The sequence below is a fragment of the Empidonax traillii genome, unplaced genomic scaffold (genome assembly GCF_003031625.1).
Source record: "Empidonax traillii isolate 1590-97213 ecotype Southwest subspecies unplaced genomic scaffold, ASM303162v1 scaffold30:size3273891, whole genome shotgun sequence".
NCBI lineage: Eukaryota > Metazoa > Chordata > Aves > Passeriformes > Tyrannidae > Empidonax > Empidonax traillii.
Genome location: NW_020955223.1, coordinates 246,708 through 271,186, shown reverse-complemented (window position 1 = coordinate 271,186; position 24,479 = coordinate 246,708). Strand labels below are relative to the sequence as shown.

Below are 24,479 nucleotides of genomic sequence, written 5' to 3'. Positions count from 1 at the left end.
AGAACTGACTCAAGGAGACATAGCACACTGCTAGAAGCACCAATGCTGTGGAAGACTAAATTACATTTTAGAAATATTCCTCAATTAATATTTCTTTTACATGCGTTTTGTTAATGACATAGAGGCTGAAAAGGAAGATAAATATTTATGAAATAGGCAGATATCACAAAGGTGGAAATTTTTGTCAACAGGAAGAAGGGTTGGCATATTACACAGGAAGAGGTGAATAGCATGCTAGATGGCTGTCAGAGCAAAAGTGGGATAAAATTCAAGACTGCAAAGTACCAGGCCATTTAGGCACTAAAAACGAGAATTTCTGCTGTAAATGGAAGTTTCATTGGTGAAAATGGCAGAAAGGGAAAGTGATAGCCAGTAGCCAACAACATGATACAGACTTGAAAAAAGCAAACATGATCTGTTACAAGCAGTGAGGTATTTTTAGTTAGTGTTAGTTTTGTGTACAAAGCATCAGTAAGACATAATTTTGAATTCCGAATGAAATACATCCTGGGTTGGGGTTGAGATGCTTAAGGCAAGCTACAGCAGAGGCAAGTAACTGCTGCTACTATGACAAAGGCTTGGATAGATCAACAAATTTTAGAGAGGACATGATTATTGATATTGATGCCTTAAAATTCAGTCTCAGGGCACTAAATACAGGGAGGGAAAGTGCTATTTAAAGTGATCAATATAACGTATATGAGTGAATGGGAATATTTGTCATTGGATACACTTAGGCTGGAAGTCAGAGGAAAGAAAGAAGCAACAGAAGTAGGTTAAATATCAATCTCTTTATAGATGATTTTGGAGAGCAACTAATTAATCGAGCATTTTATAAACTACTCATTGCTCTACATAACTGGGATCTTCTTGCCATGCAGGAAGGCCTCCACACAAAGCTCTTTAAAGATGTTCATTGACAGTGCAGGAATAAGGAGATGGGGAAGGCAATACCTTCTAGCAACTATTCCAGGCTCTGAATTCAGCTCACTATTTATTCCCAAAGACCTGAGAGGTAGCAAGGGATAGTACAACTGAAGTGGTCAGCCTAAGAAGATCTGCACACAGGCACTGTACATGAAAATACTCATTTGCATCAGGCCTCAGTGTAACACTGTAGGATTAGTCTTTTGTCATCCACAGTGTCATCGTGAGGTTAATACAGGGTATCATTGTTTGGGTAATAGTCATATTGCTTATCCAGAAGTTTACTAACACTGGCAGCTGTTGTATTATATAATCATATACCCCGACACGTGCAAAGAGCAGAGTTAATTCTCCTTTTTTCCTGGGAATCTGCTCTGCAATACACTGTATTCTGTAAAACAGAAGAGCTTTTTGCCTTGAGGAGCTTGGAAATGTACTATTACTATTACTACTACTATTACTGAACACATTATTAAGACAGTCTGTATCAGATTTCAAACAAGTTACTTACTCTTGGGCCAGCAGGACCAGGGACACCAAATTCACCATGAAGACCCTAGAAGAGAGTAGATAGACTTGTAAGGCTTATTTCTAAAGCAAACTTGTTTGCTCAAATTGTACTTTGTTTCTTAACAGTAAACAGAAATGCTTCTCAAATTGCAACAGCATATAGAAAATTTTCAGACAAACAGCTGTCTTTCAGATGCATGGAAATAAGCCCTTTTCATCTAGCTGCACAGTATCTCAAGGCACATACGAGATAATTTTTCATTTGAAGAGTTAGCTATTACATTACAAGCCTTTTTTTTCAGGTATATGCATTGTAAGTTATTTAACAGGGACATAGATAGATGTAAGTATAAATGTTAAAGGTGGTTCTGACACATAGGACACACAATTTGCAGATTTCATCACACACTAACTTAGCAGCAGTCAGAATGAATTTTGCCTAAGCTACCTCAGTTGTACACCATCGTAAATTCACTGGAATCAACAGGGCTTCAAAACAACATAATTGGAGTAATGCAGGTTAGACTTAACCTTAAAGATTTCAAAAGAAATGTGAAGTAAAATATTTTTCATGTACTGCCCCCTCCTCTGGAGGAGGAGGTATATTTTATTACTGCTTGAGGCCCGAAAAGCAAAGGACTGTCTTGGTTCAGTTTCATACCAAAACTCAGAAAAAGAAGTATGATGCAAGTTCCAATGGGCCTTCTTCATTTATGGCTAGCTTTAACAAAAGGGACTATTAAACTTTACATATAACCCAGACTGCTTTTCTTTGGCAAATCGATCCAACAGGCTTTTGCTTCACCACATGTGCGACTGCAGACACAGCATTTATGCAATGCCTGTCCCTGCTCGTAGAGTACTGTATCTGCCACTCACCCTTTCGCCTGGTTTACCAGCTTCACCAGCTGGACCCGAGGGACCTGGCAGACCCTAAGTATAAAGAAACAAGAATGCACATCAAGTTAAGGCAGAAGAACTTCATGCTTTGGAAATCACAGATAATACTGAGCAGAGCACGTGGTTACTTACCTGGAAGCCAGGAGGGCCAGCAGGACCTGTCTCACCCTTTGCACCTTGGTTCCCCTGGATGGAACAAAAAACAAGTGATTAGTTTGGAAGGAGAAATAGAGGAAAATAGATTTAAAAATGGGAAGTCCCATTATTGAAAGTAAATCACGAATTGGATCTGAGTAAAAGCTGTTACTCACAGTGACTCCAGGAGGACCTTGAGCACCGTTGTTTCCCTCTGGACCAGGAGCACCCTATGTATGTTCAAGTAGAAAGCTGTTATCGAAGTTTTGATTTGTTATGAATAATATATCTAAATTATTATGTGCCAAAAACAAAGGTCTCTTCCTGTGCATTTTGAACTTCACCACAGGAACTTCACTGTAAAAATGTGCTTAAGATGATTAAAATTTTCAGTTCTGGTGAATGTTTCAGTTATTGCAGCACATTCATCCTTAAGAAAGCTTATTTTGGAATTACAGAAAGTAGGAACCTTGTTGATAGCATTTTTGTCACAACAGACTGATTCTTTAGTCCCTCTACATGGAAGAATTAGTAAGTTTCAGCTATCAATAAGAAGTTTGAAATTTACAGGATAAATTAGAAACCATACACCGTCCTCAAAGAACTGAGGACAGGGAGTGCTATTTTTTCTTCTTCATAAGAGGATAATACTCCAACATTAATTACCCAATTAATACCCAAGAAGAGGAGTTTTCATTTATCCATTAAGTAACAGGCCCCACTGACACGAGGCTGGATGAATGTATTCCCAAGTGCTTTTCTATTTCATCATCTATTCATGCTTGCACAGGCCAATGGTATCTTTTTACAGAGGTTTTGAAAATCTATTTCTTTCTCTCTGGAGGATGGTAAATAAATTATATTATTATATTATATTATATTATATTATATTATATTATATTATATTATATTATATTATATTATATTATATTATATTATATTATATTATATTATATTATATTATATTATATTATCGACATACCCGTGGGCCAGCAAGACCAACATTGCCTTTTTCACCAGGTTTGCCAGGTTCACCCTGAAGTCGAAAGAAAAAAGGTATAAAATTAACCAAGACTTTGTATTAGACTCAGTTTGTACCATTAAGCAGACAGTTATACTCTCCTTGACAGAAGATTTATTGGAATCATTCTTTAACCCCAATTAAAATACCCAGAATCTCCATCTAACTTTTTGGATCACATTGAATATCTCAAAAATAAATGTCTTGTCTTTTTAAAACTCCATTTCCTTATTTTTTGAGATAATAATTCATGACTCTCTGCATAGTATCCTATACAATGTACTACATATGTATGCATGTGTGTGTAGGTATAGCAGCACCCAAATCCAGGAGGTTATTTTTGTTATCTGTGGCCTCTGTGGGATATATCAAGAGCCCCACTGAAGTCTCTGGTAGCTTTTCTTCTAACTTGAGTGATCTTTGGATAGTGCTCCATAAATAATCGTACTCTGGAAACTGAACCTTAGATTTAATGGCCAGCTTTTACAGAACTTTTACTGAAGTGTATATACAGAAATGATAAAATGGAGATGCAGAAATTATAAAATAGACATGTATTATCCTAATCACTTCAGTGTCCAATTATTCTTAAGGTAATTACATTTTGTTGTTTAATCATATTTTTGGATAACTGAGAAATAATTCAAAACAGAAAACTTGAATGTAAGTGGATGCTAAAATAAGCAGGACAGGAAAACACAGGAAGATGTCCTTGATTAATGTCAGAGCTGGGGATCTAAAGATTAGTCTGGAAATACCTTCATAGTAATAGAAAGTTTCTGTACTGTACTTACAGTGGGACCTTTTGGTCCAGGGAATCCAATGTTGCCAGGCTCACCTCTGTTACCAGCTGGACCAATTGGCCCAACCCTACCATCTGCTCCAGGGAAACCCTAGAAAGAGAAATCATACTATTAAATGGCTGGGGTAATTTAATTAGAGTTAAGCTTTAGGAGAATGTGTACTGACAGGAAACAAATGCCATTTAACTTTTAAACATCTTTGATACACTGCACGCTCATGCATTCCTCCATTTTTCTTCCCCCCCCCCCCCCCCTTTTTTTTTTTTTATAGAACTGTGTATTTCTTCTTCCCCTTCCAGGACACAGGCCTGGTCTGAGACCCACAGAAATAAATGAAAAGTTTCACACTGTTCTTCTGAGTAATATGGTAGTAAAATCTTGCTGGTTCTATGTAGTTGTGTTAGAGCTCAGTGCTGAGATCTCTGCTTTTTAAAATCTCACTTTATGTGTGTGTTTCACGTGCAATGGAGGAACAGAATAAAAAGAAGAGTACTTACAACAGGACCCTCCTTGCCAGCAGGGCCTGGGCTTCCAGGCTGACCTGGGAGACCCTGAGAAAGGAAAAGTTTTGTGTTTTCAGAAGGAAACCAACTCACCCAACAGTTAATCAACATTTTTTTCTACCTGCATGCATATACACAGAGAGATGCCAAGTTATCAATATACACTGAGGAAACAGGACTGTCTACCTTGTCAAGTTTACATCTAAAGCACACTGAAGCTTAATTTGGTGGTGTGTTCCCTTGCCAGTTGAAAATCAATATAGGTAAGTACCTGTTTCACTCAGATAAACTTATTTAGGCTCTGCTTTGGAGGAGAGTGTGTTTCAATGTTTGCAGATCCCTAATAGTTCCTATGTGCATCGAAAACCTTTTCACTTCATGGGGTAGGATAGGAAGAGAAAGAGTAAGGAGAATTAATGACCATGACATGGATGTAATCTGACTGCAGCCAACACCACTAAAAGTGAATGGCTTCTTTCAGTGAAATAATTTCCAAAATAAAATAGAAATAATTGAGATCAGCCATCTCATCATTTTAGTAGGATTTGCTTTTCTTTTAGCTCATTAAAGAGAACCCACACACTCCACAGTTGTGATCTTAATGGTTATATTCTGTAAATAATCACAAGTGGAAATCCCTTTCAGAAGTCAGTGTAGTACTCAGTACAAGGGGACAGTGTTCCATGACAAGGCATCAAATGCTACCATAACAAAAGGAACTAATTTCAATAAACATTTTGATGCTTCTTAAACATTCCTCATGGGTTTTTTTTTCAAAAGAGTAGGGGAAGTGCCCTAATTGTGGTTAGCACATGCTGAATTTTTGCATTTGGATTTCTGAATAATTTTATCCCTTATTTGTAAGTTGCTTTCCTTTTACATGGTTCAAACTTACACCACAGGGTTCGAACTTACTCTTGGACCCATAAGACCAGGCTCACCAGGACGGCCAGCATCACCATGAGGACCTTTAGCACCAACAGGACCACTAGCACCACGGTTACCAGCAGGTCCCTACCAAAAGAAAGAACTAAAATAAGGCAGAAGCAGGAAAAAGCATCACATGTCCGTGTATAAAAGAAGATGGTTCAGAAATAGTGGCCGAGACAAAAGTCTTACCATGACACCAGCTCTGCCATCAGCTCCAGGAAGACCACGAGATCCAGGCACACCCTGCAAGTCAACACAAAACAAATCAAGAAACGGAAAGAAATAAATCTGTTGCTGCTTGCTAAAATTTCAGCCTTCCAAGCAGGTCTGCTGAATTAGAAGTAAGTGCAGCTCTAAGCACACACACACCTCAATGTAAATGGATATTGTGAAAGAAATCTCTCTCACTTCCCATAGATTTCTTTAGATTTTGTTTGTATCACAGCATTTTCAGTGTTCGTTGTAAGTAATAGTGGCTTTAGCCAGCAGCTAGGATCCCACAACCTGGCCCACACTGTTCCACACTTCCTTCTCTGTAGAGAGTTACTGACTTCTCTGCGACTCCCTGTCCAAGGTGCAACACTAAATCTTTGTCCCTGCCAAAAAATATCTCGTGGAAATGCTGCCATTTTTTGTATTATTTTTCCTGTGAATTGTTTTCCTGCATGCTTCCTGAAGTTCATGGAGTGGTTTTCTCACCCTATGAAAAGGGTACTAGGCATCCTTGAAGACACTGAATTGAAAGCTTTTGCTTCCTATTATATTTGAGCCAATTATCTGTTTTGAGCAGTTAAATCCCATCACTATCTTTAAGAGTAATTAAAAGATAATTCACTAAATATTACACAATGGCTGAATCAAAGCAACTTCTAATTACTTCAGGGATAAGATTGCAAATATGCATTATTACAAAGCAAAAGTAGGTTTTGTTCCAACTAATCAAAAGGTTCAGAATTGAAAATGATCTTTGTGTAGAAGCAGTAATGTAAATTTAATTCCTCATAATTATTTGTCTTTGTGACTCTAGATTGATTTCTATTTCCTTTTTACTTCTAATTCTGGAACACAAAAAAGAAAACCTACTCTCAGACCAGCAGGGCCTGGGGGACCAGCAGAGCCAGGTTCACCAGTGCTTCCTCTCTTGCCTTCCTCACCACTAGGACCAGGAGGGCCAGGAGGTCCAGCAGCACCCTATGTTAGACAAATAGAGAAAAAAGAAGAAATCAGATGTTGTGTTGCAGTTCTAATAAGACTTTTGACTGAAAAACATCTTCATATTTTGCCATACTTACAGGTTCACCCTTGGCACCACTTTCTCCCTTGGCACCAGCAGGGCCTGGTTCACCCTAGAGTCCAAAACAAAAAGAGATCATAGAATTAGGCATCATTCAAAAAAATCTCTCTTCTACCTGGACAGCTTTCTCATAAATCAAAACAGACTTAAATCATCTCATGCCATGCCTGCCTCTATTGTGAATAGTGGTCAATGAGTATAACTGTATTTTTGGCGTAACAGCCATGAAAACAAACATGTTAGAGATGTTTAGAAATTACATTAATTCAACTATGACACGTTGAGGGCTGATTCTTCTTCTGAGGGTACCCACTGAGGGCCTAGCTGTGAGACTGCTGCCACATCTCTCTTGATACTATCAGCATGGACAGAGCTTAACAGTCCTTGCACTCGAAGGGAGGGCGAAGTGAACCTCTTGAGTCTTGGCATCTGAAGCAAGTAGTGAGACACAGAAACGAACTACAATGTTCAATTACAGTGTAGCAAGAAAAAATGCCTGAATTATAACAAAAATATATCCAGAGGGAATCTTTTACAACTGTGGACACTGTGTCCAGTTTTCAAATGAAGACATGCAATATACAAGGCCACTTACAACAAGTCCTCTAGCACCACTAGGACCAGCAGGGCCAGGAGGACCAAGAATACCACGGGGACCGGGCAGACCAGGAGCACCGGCAACACCAGGAAGACCCTGTAGAGCAGAGGGGGAAAAAGGTATTATGAACCCATTATCTTTTCTGCTGCACTAACTGAAATTGGGTTTTTTGTGGAGCGAACAAAGTATGAGTATAGTTGTACTTACAGCTGCACCTTTAGCCCCTGGAAGACCATTAGCACCAGGGTTGCCCTGTTAAGGAAGAAAAAAATTCTGGTTAATTCAGAATCAAAAGTACACCCACCCAACAATAGATAAAGTCTGGCAAGTTACTTACTGGAGGGCCAACAGGACCACTAGAACCAGGAAGTCCAATCTCTCCTCTTGGACCAGCAGGACCAGTAGGACCAACGTTACCAGCAGGTCCGATTTCACCCTGTTTGAGAATAGAACAGAACCCTCTATCAGTGTACACAGTGTTATGGCAATAGTGAAGCAATCCTATATTAGCCTGCCGTTAAGAAGACAATCATATATATATTCCCACTTCAGAGGTCAGGAAACCAAGCAGCTGGGAGCTTTTAATAGATTTTAAAGGCACTGAAGTTGGGATTTCTAGTTAGGTTCCATCTAAGCTGACAGCTAAGACAACAGATGCTCATCAGACCCGAAAAGTTACATTATCACAAAGCATCTAAAAAAAAATCAGAATTACAATTCCAGTCTTATCTGCAGCCACATGCCTCCAGCATTGGCCTGAGATGCCACAGTATATGAGACCTAATTGACCATTGTCTTGCACTTTCAGATGCCTTTCACACTGATGCAAAACTCACAATGATGCTTGATCAGAATGCTGTGGGATAGTATTCACAGTGGAGTAAATGATAGGAAAAAAGCTCCTTGCGTTTACTTTCAGAAGCTTGTATTCCACTACAAAAAGCTGAATATAATGACAATCTCTCTCCAGCAATTCTCTAAGCAGTCAGCATTCACCCTGGACACGTAGACAGTCTTCTCTTGAAATTACATGCTGTAACCACACCCACATCTGCATCAGAGAAGACTCCATGGTTTTCAGAAGACTTGCATTTTGATAAGAATAACCAAAATGGGATCCTAATTTTTTCTTCATCTTTCCTGCAGTTAATACTAAAGGGTCCAGCACACAATACTTTATTTTCTTCTAAGGATGGATTAAGAGAAGTTTTGTCTGTGACATGGATTTTGTGTCAAAAGGTCAGCAAAATTAGTAAATGTAGTCTACGTGATACTCTTGACTTCCTTGAGCACTCAAAATATTGAGACTCTTACCCAGGTAAAAATGATAAGATCTGCACAATAAAGTGAATCATTTAAGTTATAGTCTGCAAGAGCAAAATGGTACTTCCCTGAACCTGAAAAGTTTAAATGCAATTTCTGCATTGTAATTTCAAGGACTTAAGCTGGAAGGAACCCAATACTCAACTGCAGCTTCCTGGTCCTCCACTACTTCTGTAAAGTGATGTTATCTGCTGCTTTTCTTATTTACCATGATCCATGTCACCCTTCGAAGGTGTATACAACTGCATCACACAGGAAGCAGTAAAAAGGTTATGTGCGTTCCTGAACCTGCCCAGTATCTATCTTCAGCTGTGAAGTAACTGCTGTATTTTAAATTAGCATTCATATCTGATGTTCTGAAAATACTCTAGGAATTCATCCTCATCCTGATCTGTAACTGATAAGAAAGCATTCCTATTTCATTGAGAGTTGGGTTTTTTTGCTGCTTAGCAACTCTATATAGTACATTTCATCTTCACTATAAAATATATCAGTAGAAGTAGATGTTCATACCTTAGCACCAGGAGCACCTGGGAAGCCTGGAGGACCAGCAGCACCAATAGGGCCCTGAAAAAAAGAAAGGGAAGCAGTTGTGTAAAGGTATTCAGTGATGACAGAAACATCTTGCTTGTTGAAGCAAATGGATTAAAAAAAATGCACATTTACTTATTCCTCACATTACCACCTCAGGATACCAGTTGCCTTTTGCAACTCCAAAGGGACAGATTTGGTTTACTACAAACAGTTAAGAGCAAGGTCAATGCTTTAAAAACATTTGCATTGCAAATTAAGCAAGAATTGGTAAAACCTTGCCTTGAGGCCAAATACCTGAGAAAGAACAGAGGATGGGCAGACATCTGCAAGGCAAGGTGACTGATTCTACTACATCTACTTAGGGCTGTGAACATTGGGCCAAAATTCCTGATGTACCCAGACACATATTCATAGCATGTATTCATAGCCTTTATTTTTCAGTTCATGCAAATACAGAGGGATATTTTTTCTTCAATTATTAATAAAATATCCAACTCACTGCTATTGGGAACTGATATCTACTTTTTTGCTGAACAAAGATCTTTCAATTTTAAATACTTATTATAAAACTGCCTCACAAAGCCAAGGGAATTTGTCAGCTGGTATGACAAAGAGGAATTGGCTTCCAACATTTTATAACCTACTGTGTTACAAATGGGGTACCTTGAATTCTCACTGGTTTTGCATAAGCAAAGAAAAAAAGAATGATGCCCTTTAAAATATGTTTGAAAATATAGATTTCCAGAATTTTCATTGCAGTGACTTTTTTACATTTTAAATTCCAAGTAGCAAGAAGAATAAAATGTTATTTCTGTTTTAGTTTTTAAAAATAAGTGTTAATAAGAGCTATGCAGAATATTTACAGCATCATAACCTAAGTATGTGTAAAATAACTTCAGCCTGACATAGACACTGGAATACAATGCAGTGCTGTGCTGCTGCCCATTCTGAGTAACACCTCTGCAATCAGCAGCTTCAGAATATTTTTCCTATTCTGAAAACTCAATTGCCTTCATGTGAAACGTCTTCAGCTAAGATGTTTTGTTCTACTACATCAGGTCTTAGCTGTAAGATCTCTATTTTCCTGCAATTTAAATGCCTAACCACAGATATTTGTTAAATACTCGGGAGAACAGAAGAGAAATTCACAGCTGTACTAACATTCCCTCTGTTAAAGCACAAGAGGTGTTTGAAATGACAAGGAGCACTAAAATCAACTTTAGCAAAAAAGAATCAAGTAAAGCTTCATTACTTACTCAGATTTTGAAGGTAGGAAGGAAAAAAAACTATTCTGGGCTATTCTTGAGGGTTTTTTTACAGTTTCAAAACTATGTCCTTGTTCACATACTTATTTCGCTGAGATAAATGAGGTTTACTGAAATCAGTGGTATATTATGGCAACACTAACTTCTTTTGAATGAAAAAATTTGCATTGGAGTAGTTCCTATTAGAATAGTTATTGTTTACTAGTCAGATCAGGGCAGTTGCATCTCACTGGCCTTTCACACTAGCTCACATAACACAGGTATCACTGGTAAATGAAAAAGGTTAATGCCTGATAGTACAACGCTGCAGGTGCAGAGCTATGTTTTGGTGTGCATGCATTGTTTACAGTTTATATGTAATTACAGTCATCTGCAACATGTGCATGGTATATATCTGTGAAAAAGTATGAAGTCTCTTTAGTTTTGGGAAGAGAACTATTCTGTTAGACTGCTGGAAATGAGAATTCTGTTCATTGGGTGTTTCTCAGTGAAATTTGCTGGGGAAAGTTTCCCATGAAATCACCAGTGCAAATGAGAGAATATTTGGTTCCTTTGACACAGATGTGTTTAAGATAAATCCTGAGGCTCTCAGGATATTGTCTGCAAAGGGTTTATGTTTCACTAATTCTTTTTGTGATGGTCTGATAAGCAATAAAGGACTGTGTTAAAAACACGAACACAACCAACTTCTCAGAAGCCCAAGAAATCATCTAAAAACAGGATAAGGAGCACAAGGCCTAATGGAACCATACTGTCAAAGAGCAAGACAAACTTACAGCAGGTCCAGTGGGCCCAGCACTGCCATCACTTCCACGAGCACCCTGTCAGGAAAGAGCATGATAAATAGTTTGAAAAGGGAAATGAGTATCAGAGAAAGCCACAATAAGTGGCTGATCATGACGACAAACAGATGTGAAGCCACTTACAGCTGGTCCAGGGGCGCCTACTCTTCCTCTCTCACCAGGGAGACCACGAGCACCCTGAAAGAAAAGAATTAAATTAACTCATTTACATCCTTTCATTGGACATGGATATATAGATTTTTTTCCCCTCTGCTAAGTCATATTACTATTACATTAGAGTATCTAGCTAGCTGGAATGTTGCTGATGACAGATACTGAAGAAAATGCTAGCTGAACAAAATCTATCAGATTATAATTTCCCACAGCAGCAGTGAATACTTACAGGTTGTCCTGGGGTACCATTTTCCCCAGGGGCACCAGGTTCTCCCTGTGAAGAGGAAAGTTTGGAGGTTTGAATTAATTAAAGGATGCTTTGGACAGACAGCACAGTACCTTCAGAGAGATTTTCAACTGCTGGATCCTACTCTCTTTGCACTTGCACCACAATATACAATACTATAGTCCTGAGGGTGCAGAGACTGCAATTGTCCCCTGCAGATACTGGAACACAGTCAGATGGAATCTTTTTAGAAGAGGAGGGCCAGAGAAAGTTGCTTGACTTATCTAGCTCAGCTTTCTTTATCCCCTTTCTTTATTCGGGTATTTACTCTGTAGTACACATTTAAGAGATTGGGCCTGGATAGTCAATTGCTAATTCAGATCAATCGGCACCTGGTTTTTAGCTAGATTAGAACCAGAATGCTTTCCTTTGCCTTATGTTAAGGTGAAAAAGTTCCTGTCAAATGGCTGAAAATAAAGATCTGCCTCAGTTATTTTTAATTTAAGACCAATACTACTGATTAGAGTAACAGCCATTAAAACAGGGCTCATCTCCCTTTAGTACTGTGTTCTCAACAGCCCAGCAGTTAGTCTAGGTTGATTTACAGTGACAAGATTTGTCCCAAAACTCTTGTATCCTGATGTACCTGAATGCACCTCATCTTAATTGCTGCAAAGAATGCAAGTTTTTGCCTTCATCAACTGCACAGTTATATCATGACTGACCTTAATTTACTATGCTGGTGTTTTCCAGTCAGAGTAGCACTCTTACTAGTAACTATTCCATCCTTTACTTAATTGCTTTATCTGCTTTTCATCTCTAGTGACTAGGTAGACTGTTTGCTATCTCTTTACCATACTTTCTCCTGAGGGTAAAGCTCTTGCAGTGATATTGGAGAATGGTATATTAGAGTTAATAACTCTATAACAAAGTAGTGCTAAGCTCCTAGAGACAAGCAAGAGGCAGAATTAGCATTTTAGTTTTTCATTGTTACATTAAGAGTTTTTGAATACAAATCACCTGTGAATCACTCAGGTGCATTTAAATTTCCTACAACCTCATATTGCAGTATTTTTCAAGAACACTGAGGCACTGAGGTGGAGTGTGAGAAAAAGAAACTAAAAGAGGAGTTTGCCATGGATGTTTCTAAACTAAATTTAAGAATATATTTAAGGATTTTTTCAAGTATAGTGTTCAAATATGTACTAATCTGAAGATGGTAAAAAGGAAAAAGACTGTGAAGACGAAAATAACCTCAACTCGAAAAAGCACTTCATCTACCCAAACTTTTAGCAGAAAGCCTTACATTGAACATGTATCTCACACAACGGTATTTTGTAGAAAAATGAGACGTTTTCATTTTAGCCTGCTTCAAAAAAATCCACAAAAATGCAAAATACAATCCACAGAAGAGTAGAGATAGCAAAAGCAGTCTGAAGTGCCACTGAATAATCAGTCGCCAGGAGCCCAGTTCTGTAGCTTTCACTCACTGCAAATACTAACTTGACTAAGGGCTCAAGGATAAGGCCCCAGGAAAGTTCTCATGATAAGGTGCATGTGTTTGTTCTACATGGATCCACTGACTTCTAGATTATTGCAGCTGGGCAGTGTTTACTGGCAACATGAAAGACTGATTGGAGGGGACTTCACATGTTTTTTGGTAAAAAGATCTATAAATGCATCCTACTTTTTCAGATTTCATCTTTACCTTGGTGCCAGGAGTACCGGGTTGTCCCTTTTGACCGTCCAGACCATTGTGTCCCTATATTGAGTAGAAAAATAAATATTGATACATATTTTCTCACAAATGGCTATATAAAAACTCTTAGTCTTGTAACATAAATCCCTCCTCTCACACAAAATTATTTCCTTCTGATTTTTCCAGAATAATCAGTCTTTCATATCAGGTAGGTTCATGCACTTTCAGAGGATTTACAGGGGTTTTCAGTATGTTGCACTGTTATCAGTTTTAAATATTCAGGGAAAATATGTATATACTCACCCTAATGCCCTTAAAGCCAGGCAGACCAGGAGTTCCAGGGAAACCACGAGCACCCTGAAAGAACACAGTGCACAAATGATTGTCTCTTATATTATACACTGCAGTTAAAAAGAAAGAAAATGAATAAGTCTTTCAATAAAATTACCAAATAGGTTTGGGTCATGATCATTCAAGTGAGGAATACAGTTCAGATCCTACTTTCTCAGGACCAGACTTGTCCCAAGATTAACAATAATCAACCTGATTTTTCCAGTTCTGAATCTCAGAAATTTCATGCATTACCGCATGATAGCACAGCTGTTTTAGCTTCCTGTGCCAAGGTGCCTGCTCACCTGCTCCTGCGTAACTCCTTATGGTGTCATCTCTGTTACTCATTACATTTGCTTTACTGGGAATGGTGTGAGGAAACAAAAACCAAAACCAAAACTATATGATATCCCTGAAGGGGTAAGGACTGACATTGGATTAATCCAGATAATGAATATTACTAGACTGTTAATGTGTTGAAATTCTGAAAGGTTATTAGGTTTCACTGATTAGTGAATTGTTTTGGATTGTGTATAGTGGATCACTACATACCTGAGGTCCAGCAACACCCCTCTCACCAGGTCTTCCAGGTTTGCCAGGGTGACCCTAAAAAATCCAGTAAAGATGCACTAAGAAGGAAAGCTCCTTATATAAAATAACAACATAAACCATTTTTAAAAAAGAAAATACACTGGCAAATCTCTCTTTTTTTTTTTTTTTTAATAAATACAGGGAGCCTAGTAGCTTTCAAGTTTTCTTCTTCCTGTATTCAGGAAGCTAAATAATGTTTTTGGAGATGTTTTGGAGTTATCCAATTTTCTGTACATTTCCAGCATACTGCAAACCCATGACACTTGTACTGTAAAATTATTATTTCTGGGGCTTATTATTCTATATATTATAGAAGAATGTAAAAATTAGGGCAAATAGAATGTTTATCTTAATGATAACCTGATTGTTAAAGTTGAATCACCACATCAAAAGAGATGAAAAACATTTAATAACCACTTACATCTTCACCAGCCTTTCCTGGAGGACCAGGGGGACCACGAGGACCCTGGGGACCCTGTTAAAAATAGATTGAGGATTACTTAAAGCATCATTCTTCACCTAAGTCTTTCCATTGGTTTCTGACTTGAGTTGGGGTGCAGCTGAAGCCTGACTTTGCACTTTGTGATTGCAATTTGAAAGAATCTGAGTGTTCAGCTCTGCTTCTGTAACAGGATCAAGCAGGAATATGCAAACATGCAAAGTATGTAGATGGACAGGAGAAATGGGCCTAAGCATTACAAGCCTAGTTTGGTGTGCTATTTGTAATGTTAACAGTGTCTGTATGTGAAACCTGTACTTACTGTTTGACCAGGTTCACCAGGCTCACCGGGAAGGCCTTGAAAACCGGGAGGACCCTAGAAGATGAGGGAGATATTGTTAGTTTTCAAACAAGCTAATTTTTGATTTTTTAAGTACGTCAGTGTCAGTAGGAGAGATGAGACTGTACTTACAGGGGGTCCAGATGCTCCAGGTGGGCCTCTAGGTCCCATTAAACCCTAAGGCAGAAAAATTACAAAATCTTTTTTAAAACCACCATTATATAAACTCATCTATAACACCAATTCGTGGTATTACTAAAGTATTGTAAACATTACAGTTTCAGTGTGCAATGTCCAGATCAAATTAGAGGAAGTTAAGAGATTTGTGTGAATTTGCACAGGCAGTCGAAGTGCAAACATATCTTCTAAGGGCAATGAACCATCAGAGAATCCAGTAGGATGATGAGGAATGTACCATTATGGCTGTGAATCTCGTGATTAGCCTTTTTAATCTATTCTGGCTTACTAGCAAGTGCACTGGCTCATTCTTCTATGTACCCTCCACTGCCCTGTGCAGAAACTTCCCGAATTTAAAGATGAGGGTCGTAACAACACATTGTGAAAGGCTCTTATACGTATTGTGTTTGCATCTTTTTCAAATAATGATCTAGTTCTATTTAAATATTTAATTGCTTTCTGGTTTTGATTAAATTCTCTTCATTTCACTGCAAAATAAGTCACTAACATACTTTTAAAAAAGAAATTTCCACAGTTTAGTGCACTTTCATAACAGTTGTCTTAAGCCTTACTAAGCAAGCAAATAATTTAGAACTGAAATCTAATTTAGACTTCTATTGTCCAAATGAATGAGTTAGGAGATGTTGCAAGAGAAATCATTATGTTTTAAATTGGTTTTAAAACTTTCTTAGGAACTTTTGTAAATTTTCTCACTACAATATTAAAATCATATGCCTTTTCAATGGCTTATGTAGCTTTCCCATAAAACTGAATACCTTTCATTAAGAGGAATAAATGCATACTAATTACAGGCAGTTACTTCTGGAAGTTAAAGCAATGTTGTGGATATAAAAATATGCAGTAATTCTAGGAAAAATAACTATTTCTGGACAGTCTGAGTCATATGTGCTGCATAAACCCTGTGAATTTCTTCTCAAATTATATTCCATAATTATCTTTCACTCCCTTTCTAACTTCCCAATCTATTACATTTTCTTCATGAAACTCAAAACTTCCTCACAGAAGGTAGATTCTACTGCTGTTGCTGTCAGATGAACCCTGACTCAAAACTTGGAACTTAGAAAATTGGGACACCCCAAGTAAATCCTCATCTACATTTTCTGTTTTATTGTCAGACATTGATGGCAGAACTTAAATAAAAGTACTCCTTTTTCCTATATTTAGTATCTAAACGGACAACAAAAGATTTTCCAGAATTCATTTAATATACAGTGTTTTTAGAAATGGAAACAAGCACTTGACCCAGAATAATCCTGGGCAGCCTTCATCCTGCTGCTCAGCCATCAGATGCGCTGGCTGTGATGTCAGTGTGTTTGGTGAATTTAACCCCTATGTTACTATCTATGTACACTGAAAATATCTGCTAACATCAGGAAGCATTAGAAATTCGTGTGGAGCAGCAATAAACTCCTTAAATTCTATTTGGACATAGTACACAGTAAACAAGAATATCAAGTGAGTTGTATAGCCATGGAGGAAAAATGGTCACCAGCTGGAGCTGAGATGCTGAGTTACTTTCTAGACCTATGTCTGCTTTAGAGAGCAGCTTGACAATCATTATTCCTAAAACACAATCTTCTATCTCAATATGGGTAAAGTAAAACTACATAAAAGTACAGGCGTTATCTGACATCAAATTATGAGATTCACTGAATCATTAAAGTGTTAAACATATTCAAGATGAAATATGGTCTTGGGACTGTATATTTAAGTCCTAAGACTATTTCAAACACATGCATTTCAAATACATATATTGTCCTACATCAAAGGATCACTTAACAGCCTGACTCAAAATATGATCAAAACACTAACTATGTTTTGCATTAATACAGCTGGATTAGACTCAAAGGAAAATACTCAACACACCCATGCCAGTTACCAAGTGCTCTATCATATACCTACCATAGGTCCTGGGCCAAAATCAGCTGCTTTAGATGGATCATATTGAGCAGCGAAGTTCTGTAGGTGATAAAAAGGTTGAAATTAAAATACTAAAAATTTTGCTTTAAAAAGTATTTCTTATCAACATCCTACATGTAAACATCATCTGACTTGTTACACTTGCTATATGGTTTGTTAAAGCAGCATACATACAACTCAGTAAACATAGCCCTATTATAATTACATTTCTATTCACGTTTCCAAACAGACTTGATTTTACTGGAAAGGTCCCTTCAAACAGTGACCTCAAATATCTGTGCAGAAGTGATAGAGAGGCATTGTAACATCATGAACTGAAAATTAAGAATGTAAACGTGGTGCTCATTTAAAATTGCAAACTTTCTTTAAACTCTCAAACTGCTCTGCCTAATTTTCAATAAGGGAACTTATGCATATTTTCCACTGCTTTGTTAAAGTAAAATTCATGTACCAGCCCTGAGAGATGAGGTAAGCCCTTCAGCTTCATAAAGAACTGAGGAGCTGCAACCTCAGAAACTGCAGTGGATTGTTGATATTTTATCAAAATGGAAAAAAGTTCTACCCATGGCACAATTGAAAATCCTTTTCTTCCTTTTTTGTTTGATTGCTTTATTAGCATAGTAAAACAAGAAAAATCAACGAAAGCAGTTTGAGATTTGTAAATGGGAAAACAAACCATTGCTATCCATATTGAAGGCAAAAGAGTATTTTTCCATGCAGAAGGATTTACCAAGCTTTATCAATACAACATTATCTATGTCTTCATGCTCCCTACACAAGCTAATGTCAAGCAAAGAGTTAAATTCTGCAGAGAATACGTCATGGACACTTGTGCAGAAAGTGTGTATGCCACACAGTCCATTTACATTCTGCAGCATGAATACAGATTGAAATGAAAAATTCTAAAAAATATACTCTAAAATTCGACAGGACTTGTAAGAATTGATTTTTAGCCTAAGGGGTAGTCTTCTTCAGCTTATTCCAACACAGCTGCTGTCTGTTGAATCCAACTGTGAAGGTTTCTTTTCATCACGTCCTTAACAGCACTGGTTTCATTTAGTTGAATCCTAACCCATACACATTATGGCTGTGTAAATTTAATGCTAATTAACAGGGTTGCTTTGCTCCTCTGCATAAGTCCCTGTTGAATACAGAATCCAAATTTTCCATGGAATATTTACATCCCAAGGAAAGTTTAATTGGAACTGGGACCATCAATTTCTTAAGGCTCACAAGAGATTGTGTCTCCTGCTTTCCAATGCAACATCAGTATTTTCCAGCAGATATACGTTTTGCCTTAGTCACAAAGCACAGTTTTGGTAATAGGAAGTTTGAATGCCTTACACCGCCAAGACCTGGAGGACCAGGGGGCCCTGGGGGACCTCGTGGTCCATCTTCACCATCTCTGCCTGGTGGACCTGGTGGACCCTAAAGTCAAAAAGAGGATTATAAAGCAAACATTAGAAGTGGCTGAAGAAATCTCTGTTGTGACAACTCCATTAACAACCTACAGCACACCCCACAGCAGTGCCATACATGCAGCTTCAATAAATGCCTTGAGAAAATAAGTATAGCCTGATTTTGTGTTGCATTCCCATACCTCACATCAGATACATACTGGAGCTTCATATTTGAGAAGATTTTTGGGGGAGATATTTCACTTATGCTACCAAAGTACAATCTCCAGATTGGGAATTTTCATCTTAAGCAACCAAATGTTGGACCTATGCATTCCTAGTGACCCATGTGGACCCACAAAGGTGCTCAAGTTTTGACATTGTGGCAGTTGAGATGAGGTATTTAATTTGTTTAGTATTTTGGATCCAGCTCAGTACTAAATGAAATCCATAATGAATGGATTTCTAAAGGAGTAGGATTAGACTTCCTACATTCAGGACAAAGCATGTATCTCATTTTATTAAATGAGTTTAGTTAGTGGTAGCCTAAAGCAAATATCCAGTTGGCTTCACAGATATAGTCTTCCTAATAGTTCTCTTCACATTTGTCAGCATACTACGATCTCAAAACCTCAAGAGCTCCCTATCAATACTGTGGCATTTTCATTTTCAGAAGATACCAGAAAGACACACAACTACAAACTACACAGAAAAGTACGTGAATGCCACTTTACAAAGAGCAGCAATTAATGCAGAAACAAAACAGAAAAGCAAATATCAGCAATAGGAATGAACAGCATAATTAAATTATTCAACTGTCCTCATTTATGGTTACTTATACAATAGCTTTAATAGTACAACATCTGTTTGGTTAGTAGAAGGTAAATGACAAATGCCTAGCTGCCAAGAAGAGAGCTTTTCCAAGCCATCTTCAGAGGCACAGATAATGAATGATTCTCAAAACCGGGTTTGTCTATTCAGGGCTTATCCAGATTATATATTGTTCAAAGACCACATCTTTATGTGTCAGCTTTTCCCTCTGCACTTCCATACACTATTTCAACAGTGAGCAACTGGAAAAACATTTTTCAAACCATCACTTAGAGTGGTAGGTAGCTATATGATCTCAACCACATCTGCTAAGGCACAAATGACCCTAATTAGGTTGCTGAGGTATTGGTACACAGGTAACTTGGTTTCTTTTTTGAGGAAATTGTACATGCATGCTTCTACAGGTACATTCATTTAATATCACAACAATGCCTAAACTTATTTTTTACCCTACTGTTCTTCTAACAACTGCTCTTTAAAGTTCACAAACAAATTAATGGCCTTACCCTTTCTCCCTGTGGCCCTTTGTCTCCTCTAGGGCCCTGCATGAAGAAAGTAACATTCAGTGAGTTACCACAGAAATTTTCCAGGAGGATACAGGGAAACAGATACATTAAGAATAACTGGTGTACACGAAAAAGTGAAAGATGACTCCACATACAGGTCCAATAGCTATTTTCCACAGACAGTACATTCTTTTTCCCCCAATAAGCAACTAGAAATAGTCCCTGTCACTACTGCGTGAATTAAAATTATCACTGCACAGACCACTGAAAAAATTGCAAAGTTGGTTTTCATCTCTACTAAATAACTAGGTCTAATTTAAAGTAGGGACTGTTATAAATAAAATAGAATTAAGACCTGTATGGATATTGGTGTACTATTCATTTCACATAACTCTTTCTGAAGGAACTCTGACTAAGAATGCTACTTTGATGCAGTTTCGTTCTTAGCAGGCTTAGTCTTGCTCATGAATAAAGCATATTTATTTTGAATTATTTAAATTCACCCTAGTGTTAAGATTTTGCACTGATTGCTCCCTCTTTTTTACTACCTATTCATTTCAGTGCTAATACTATTTTCAGAGAACACTGAAAATAATGAATGTAGTCAGTTTTCCTTTCATCCAATATTCAACAAAATATTCATCTCCTGAAGATTACCTGATACCATCTCTATTCCACACAAGTAAAAAAATTCTTACCTTGCGCCCTGCAGGTGCCTGGAAATATAAAGAAGATAATTAAAAAAGTTAAAATTTCTCCTAGTATTTTAAACTAAAATAGTGTATAAACTTAGACTCATCTACTTACATAACTACACTTTCCTCAGAATACTACATTTAAGTACGCTCTAAGGTTTTAAACTACTACAAAGGCTAGGAGTTTATAAATATAGCAAAGATGCATGTAACTACATGAAAACATTCTGTTGAAGACTGACAATTTTACAGCTATTACAGCCTAAAAAAAACTAGCATTAAAAAAAAAAAAGCCACACCTGAGCTCTTCCATAATCTTTCTGTGCAATGAAATTTAGACTGCAAAACTGGCTTTAAAGTAAAGTCTTCTCCAATCCAAACTGCCAGGTACAATGTCCAAACACCACTGCTCTGTTACTTTCTCCTCATGGTCTCTACACCTAGGAAGGCAGTCTCTTAGAAAGGCCGTCCCACTTGTGAAATTGGGGTGGGTACCTTTCCAGGCAGTCCCTTTAGGATTTAATCACCATCTTTCCATGACCATCTTGAAATGAACTTTAGAAAATAATACTGCCACAAATTAAAAAAAAAAAAAAAAAAAAAAAAGCAAGCCTAGCCTGTTAATTGGATTGTTACATATGAGATGAAGAAATTATACTGACCTGACTCACATCTGCAAAAAGAAGGGAAAGGGGAAAAAAAAAACAGAGAGATAATTAGAGTGTGGATTTAGTTGTTTTACAAGTTTTAAATTTCATTGCTTTTAATTCAAAATGCAATGTTCTTTACTTTCTTAACACAATAAACATTTTCTTAATGTAATTTCTTACTTTTAAGATGATTATCTTAGACTGGAAAGATTCACAGGTGAAATTGCCACATATTCCAAATTCAAAACAGAACTTGCTAATGAAATTAAAACAAGTAATATGATTGATGCAGTAAAAAGGCACCTATAGTCTATAAGCCTGCTCTAAATATTATTAAACATTCCTGCCTAGAAATAAAAACACCTATGGATTTTCACATGTGTGCATGCAACAGATTAATAAGCCCAGACAGGCTGATACATGTGAAGATGTTGAATTGTAGGAGTAATTTTAAATTTTAATCTAAATAGCCCCAATCACACTTTTTATGGGGAATGGTTCTAGCCACACATACCTATTTCCACCATTTCCTGTACAAGTGTGTAACAGGGAACACCTTGAAGCTATTAAACACCAAATGGCAAATAAGTTTATATGCTATGTACTACTAAGCATGCTATTATTCATTAGTTGGAAATAAAAATTTTCTGAATTTTTAAATTCACAATTAGAAGTCTATTTTGGCTTAAACTCACTTCAGTAAACGAGTCTCATATCACACTTGAATACCAGCAATTTGACCTTATCCCTAAGTAGCAGGTTGTTGGAGATTTTTCCACAACGTGTCACTTTGGCAATGCATGATCACACTTAATTCAGACAATTCGTACAATCCAGCAAAAGGTAACACTGCTGAAATGCTGAAAGCACTGAAATGCCGTGGCAGTACACACCGGTTAGCCTGTCCTAATCCAACATAAAATTGAAGCCATTACTGCCCCCAGGTGATGGTGCCACTGGCGAGTACCCAAACTCACTGCGGGCAGCGCGGGGGCGCTCGGTTCGGGGTCCCCCACACGAACCGCTCCGTCTCCTCGGCGAAGGCGCTGCTACCGCGTCACCGGGGGTGGGTGGGGGGATGTCCCCAGAATGCCCTGCCAGAACGGCCCCCCCGCCGCCCCTCGGGCATCCCCCGGGACACGGCCACGGCGCTGCCCACCGCCTCGGCCCCTCGCCGCCCCCGGGCTGGCAGCAGCCGGCAGGGGAAAACCGGGGCATGGCCAGGGAATGTTCCCCGGGGCTCCCAGCGCTCTGAGCGGGCAGCGCATGGCTGCTCCATCCCTCCTCTCCCCCGGAAGGCGGCCAAAGCCAGCTCTGCAGAGGCACGGCGGCCAGCGGCTCAGGGGGCATTTTCCGAGGGCGCTGTCCCGCAGAGAGGCGGGGGAGGGCTCAGCTTCGGCCCCAGCCGAGTGCGCGGGGCACGTTTCTCTCCCACCACAGTACGTGTGCCTGTGCGAGGGTGTGCTTTTCCCTCTGCGATGGGGGGCACTAAATCCTCTCTCAGCGAACGTCGGGGAGCCGCGCTCCCTTTTCGCACTAGAGCGGAGCAATATTGCTTCCCTGCCTCCTTTCTCCTGCCTCGTACCGTCCTCCCCTCCCCGCAGAGCCCCTGGGGCGGGCTCAGCGTGCGCGGAGCTCCGCGGGAGAGCGAGAACAGTCCCCGCCGGGTCTGAGGGCGCTGGGGCGCCGCGGGGCTTCGAGCCGCCCGCAGGGGGCGCTGCCGCGCGGGGAGCGGCACGGCGGGTCCCGCACGGAGCCCCCGCCGCCCCCCCGGGACAGAGGGAAGGGATGAGCCCCTGCTCTCCCGCTCCTCCGCTTCGGAAAGCGCGCCTGAAGTCTCTCACAAAAGTGCAGCCTGGGGTTCTTCCGCTCGCCGCAAGCACTCTCCTCCCAGCCTGTATCCGTATCTCCTTCCCAGCATCTGCGCTGGAGATAGGGCTTTGCGTTTTCTCCTTTAGGTGCGAGCCTGTCTGGGGAGGTTATTACGATTCTCTTTTTTTCTCTTTTTTTTTTTTTTTTTTTTTTTTCTTTTCGTAGGGAGAAATCTCGTTGGCCTTTTGCCATCTTTTTTTCTGAGGGGAAGAAAGAAGCTAGATTCTGATCTGGGACGGAGGTGGCAGTTTATAAGCTGGTCTCTATCGCTTGGGAAGCAGCAGCTCCCCGCAGACTGCCGTCCGTGGGGAGGGCGTCGGGACAGAGCGCAGAGCCGGACAGCCACCCCTGCCACCACCCCTGCCACAAACAAGCGGAAAGCACTTACGTTGGCCTGTTGTTAGGTATGAAGTTACTGCGAGCAGCAACCAAATCCGCGTATCCACAAAGCTGAGCATGTCTAGTTGCAAGACATGCAGACTCCTTGTGGTGCCGAGTCGGTTGGTTAGCTATCGCCTGTGGGACGCAGGCATACAGTTTCGAGGAGTAACTCCAACCTTAGCAGAAACCTGCTGCCCGGGACGCTAAATTAACCCAGCCCCGGTCCGTTCTACTTATACCGCAGGAGGGTCCCGGCGCCGCCCAGCCCGTCACGTGCCGTGTCTCCGGCGCGGCGCGGCAGCCTTGGCAGCGGGAGCGGCGGGGGGCGGCGACCGTAAATTGGTTCCATGCTTTGAGGACGTGGACACTTTGAGGCTTTCGGAAGGAAAATCTGACTCGTCGTCTGATTTTTTTTTTTTCCTTTTCATTCTCTCTCTCTCCTTTTTTTTTTTTTTTTTTTTTTTAATTTCGCCTCAGCCGTCCCCCGCCCCTTTCGCCCCGCTTTTCTGGGAGCGCGGCTGGGAGCCTCGCCGGGCAGCAGGCTGGCAGCGCCCCGACGGCGTTCAAAGCGGGAGCTGTCCAGGGCTTACGGAGCCTCCCGCCCTGCGGGAAAGCGGCCGGGGGAGCCGGGATGAGGCTGTATCCCCCACTCAACCTCTCCCCGTCGTCCCACTGCAACCAAGGACAAAAGGCGACGCTCCCCAC

The 24,479-nt window shown here is 39.6% G+C and overlaps 1 protein-coding gene across 1 annotated transcript in view; it reads right to left on the bottom strand.

Annotated features, from left to right (window-relative positions):
- The window catches only part of COL1A2 (collagen type I alpha 2 chain), a 39,698-nt gene extending 15,678 nt beyond the window's left edge, over nucleotides 1–24,020 (bottom strand). The window contains exons 1-30 of the mRNA XM_027910641.1: nucleotides 23,782–24,020; nucleotides 21,534–21,544; nucleotides 20,875–20,892; nucleotides 20,177–20,212; nucleotides 18,787–18,870; nucleotides 17,425–17,481; nucleotides 15,457–15,501; nucleotides 15,307–15,360; nucleotides 14,967–15,020; nucleotides 14,507–14,560; nucleotides 13,928–13,981; nucleotides 13,634–13,687; nucleotides 11,929–11,973; nucleotides 11,670–11,723; nucleotides 11,520–11,564; nucleotides 9,458–9,511; nucleotides 7,959–8,057; nucleotides 7,829–7,873; nucleotides 7,619–7,717; nucleotides 7,022–7,075; nucleotides 6,813–6,920; nucleotides 5,919–5,972; nucleotides 5,715–5,813; nucleotides 4,794–4,847; nucleotides 4,288–4,386; nucleotides 3,455–3,508; nucleotides 2,649–2,702; nucleotides 2,470–2,523; nucleotides 2,317–2,370; nucleotides 1,439–1,483 (exon numbers count right to left, since the gene is read on the bottom strand). Coding sequence (XP_027766442.1) covers nucleotides 1,439–1,483; nucleotides 2,317–2,370; nucleotides 2,470–2,523; nucleotides 2,649–2,702; nucleotides 3,455–3,508; nucleotides 4,288–4,386; nucleotides 4,794–4,847; nucleotides 5,715–5,813; nucleotides 5,919–5,972; nucleotides 6,813–6,920; nucleotides 7,022–7,075; nucleotides 7,619–7,717; nucleotides 7,829–7,873; nucleotides 7,959–8,057; nucleotides 9,458–9,511; nucleotides 11,520–11,564; nucleotides 11,670–11,723; nucleotides 11,929–11,973; nucleotides 13,634–13,687; nucleotides 13,928–13,981; nucleotides 14,507–14,560; nucleotides 14,967–15,020; nucleotides 15,307–15,360; nucleotides 15,457–15,501; nucleotides 17,425–17,481; nucleotides 18,787–18,870; nucleotides 20,177–20,212; nucleotides 20,875–20,892; nucleotides 21,534–21,544; nucleotides 23,782–23,851 — 1,761 coding nt within the window. The 5' untranslated portion in view covers nucleotides 23,852–24,020. The remainder of the gene's footprint in view (nucleotides 1–1,438; nucleotides 1,484–2,316; nucleotides 2,371–2,469; nucleotides 2,524–2,648; nucleotides 2,703–3,454; nucleotides 3,509–4,287; nucleotides 4,387–4,793; nucleotides 4,848–5,714; nucleotides 5,814–5,918; nucleotides 5,973–6,812; nucleotides 6,921–7,021; nucleotides 7,076–7,618; nucleotides 7,718–7,828; nucleotides 7,874–7,958; nucleotides 8,058–9,457; nucleotides 9,512–11,519; nucleotides 11,565–11,669; nucleotides 11,724–11,928; nucleotides 11,974–13,633; nucleotides 13,688–13,927; nucleotides 13,982–14,506; nucleotides 14,561–14,966; nucleotides 15,021–15,306; nucleotides 15,361–15,456; nucleotides 15,502–17,424; nucleotides 17,482–18,786; nucleotides 18,871–20,176; nucleotides 20,213–20,874; nucleotides 20,893–21,533; nucleotides 21,545–23,781) is intronic.
- Between the last annotated feature and the right edge of the window lie 459 nt (nucleotides 24,021–24,479).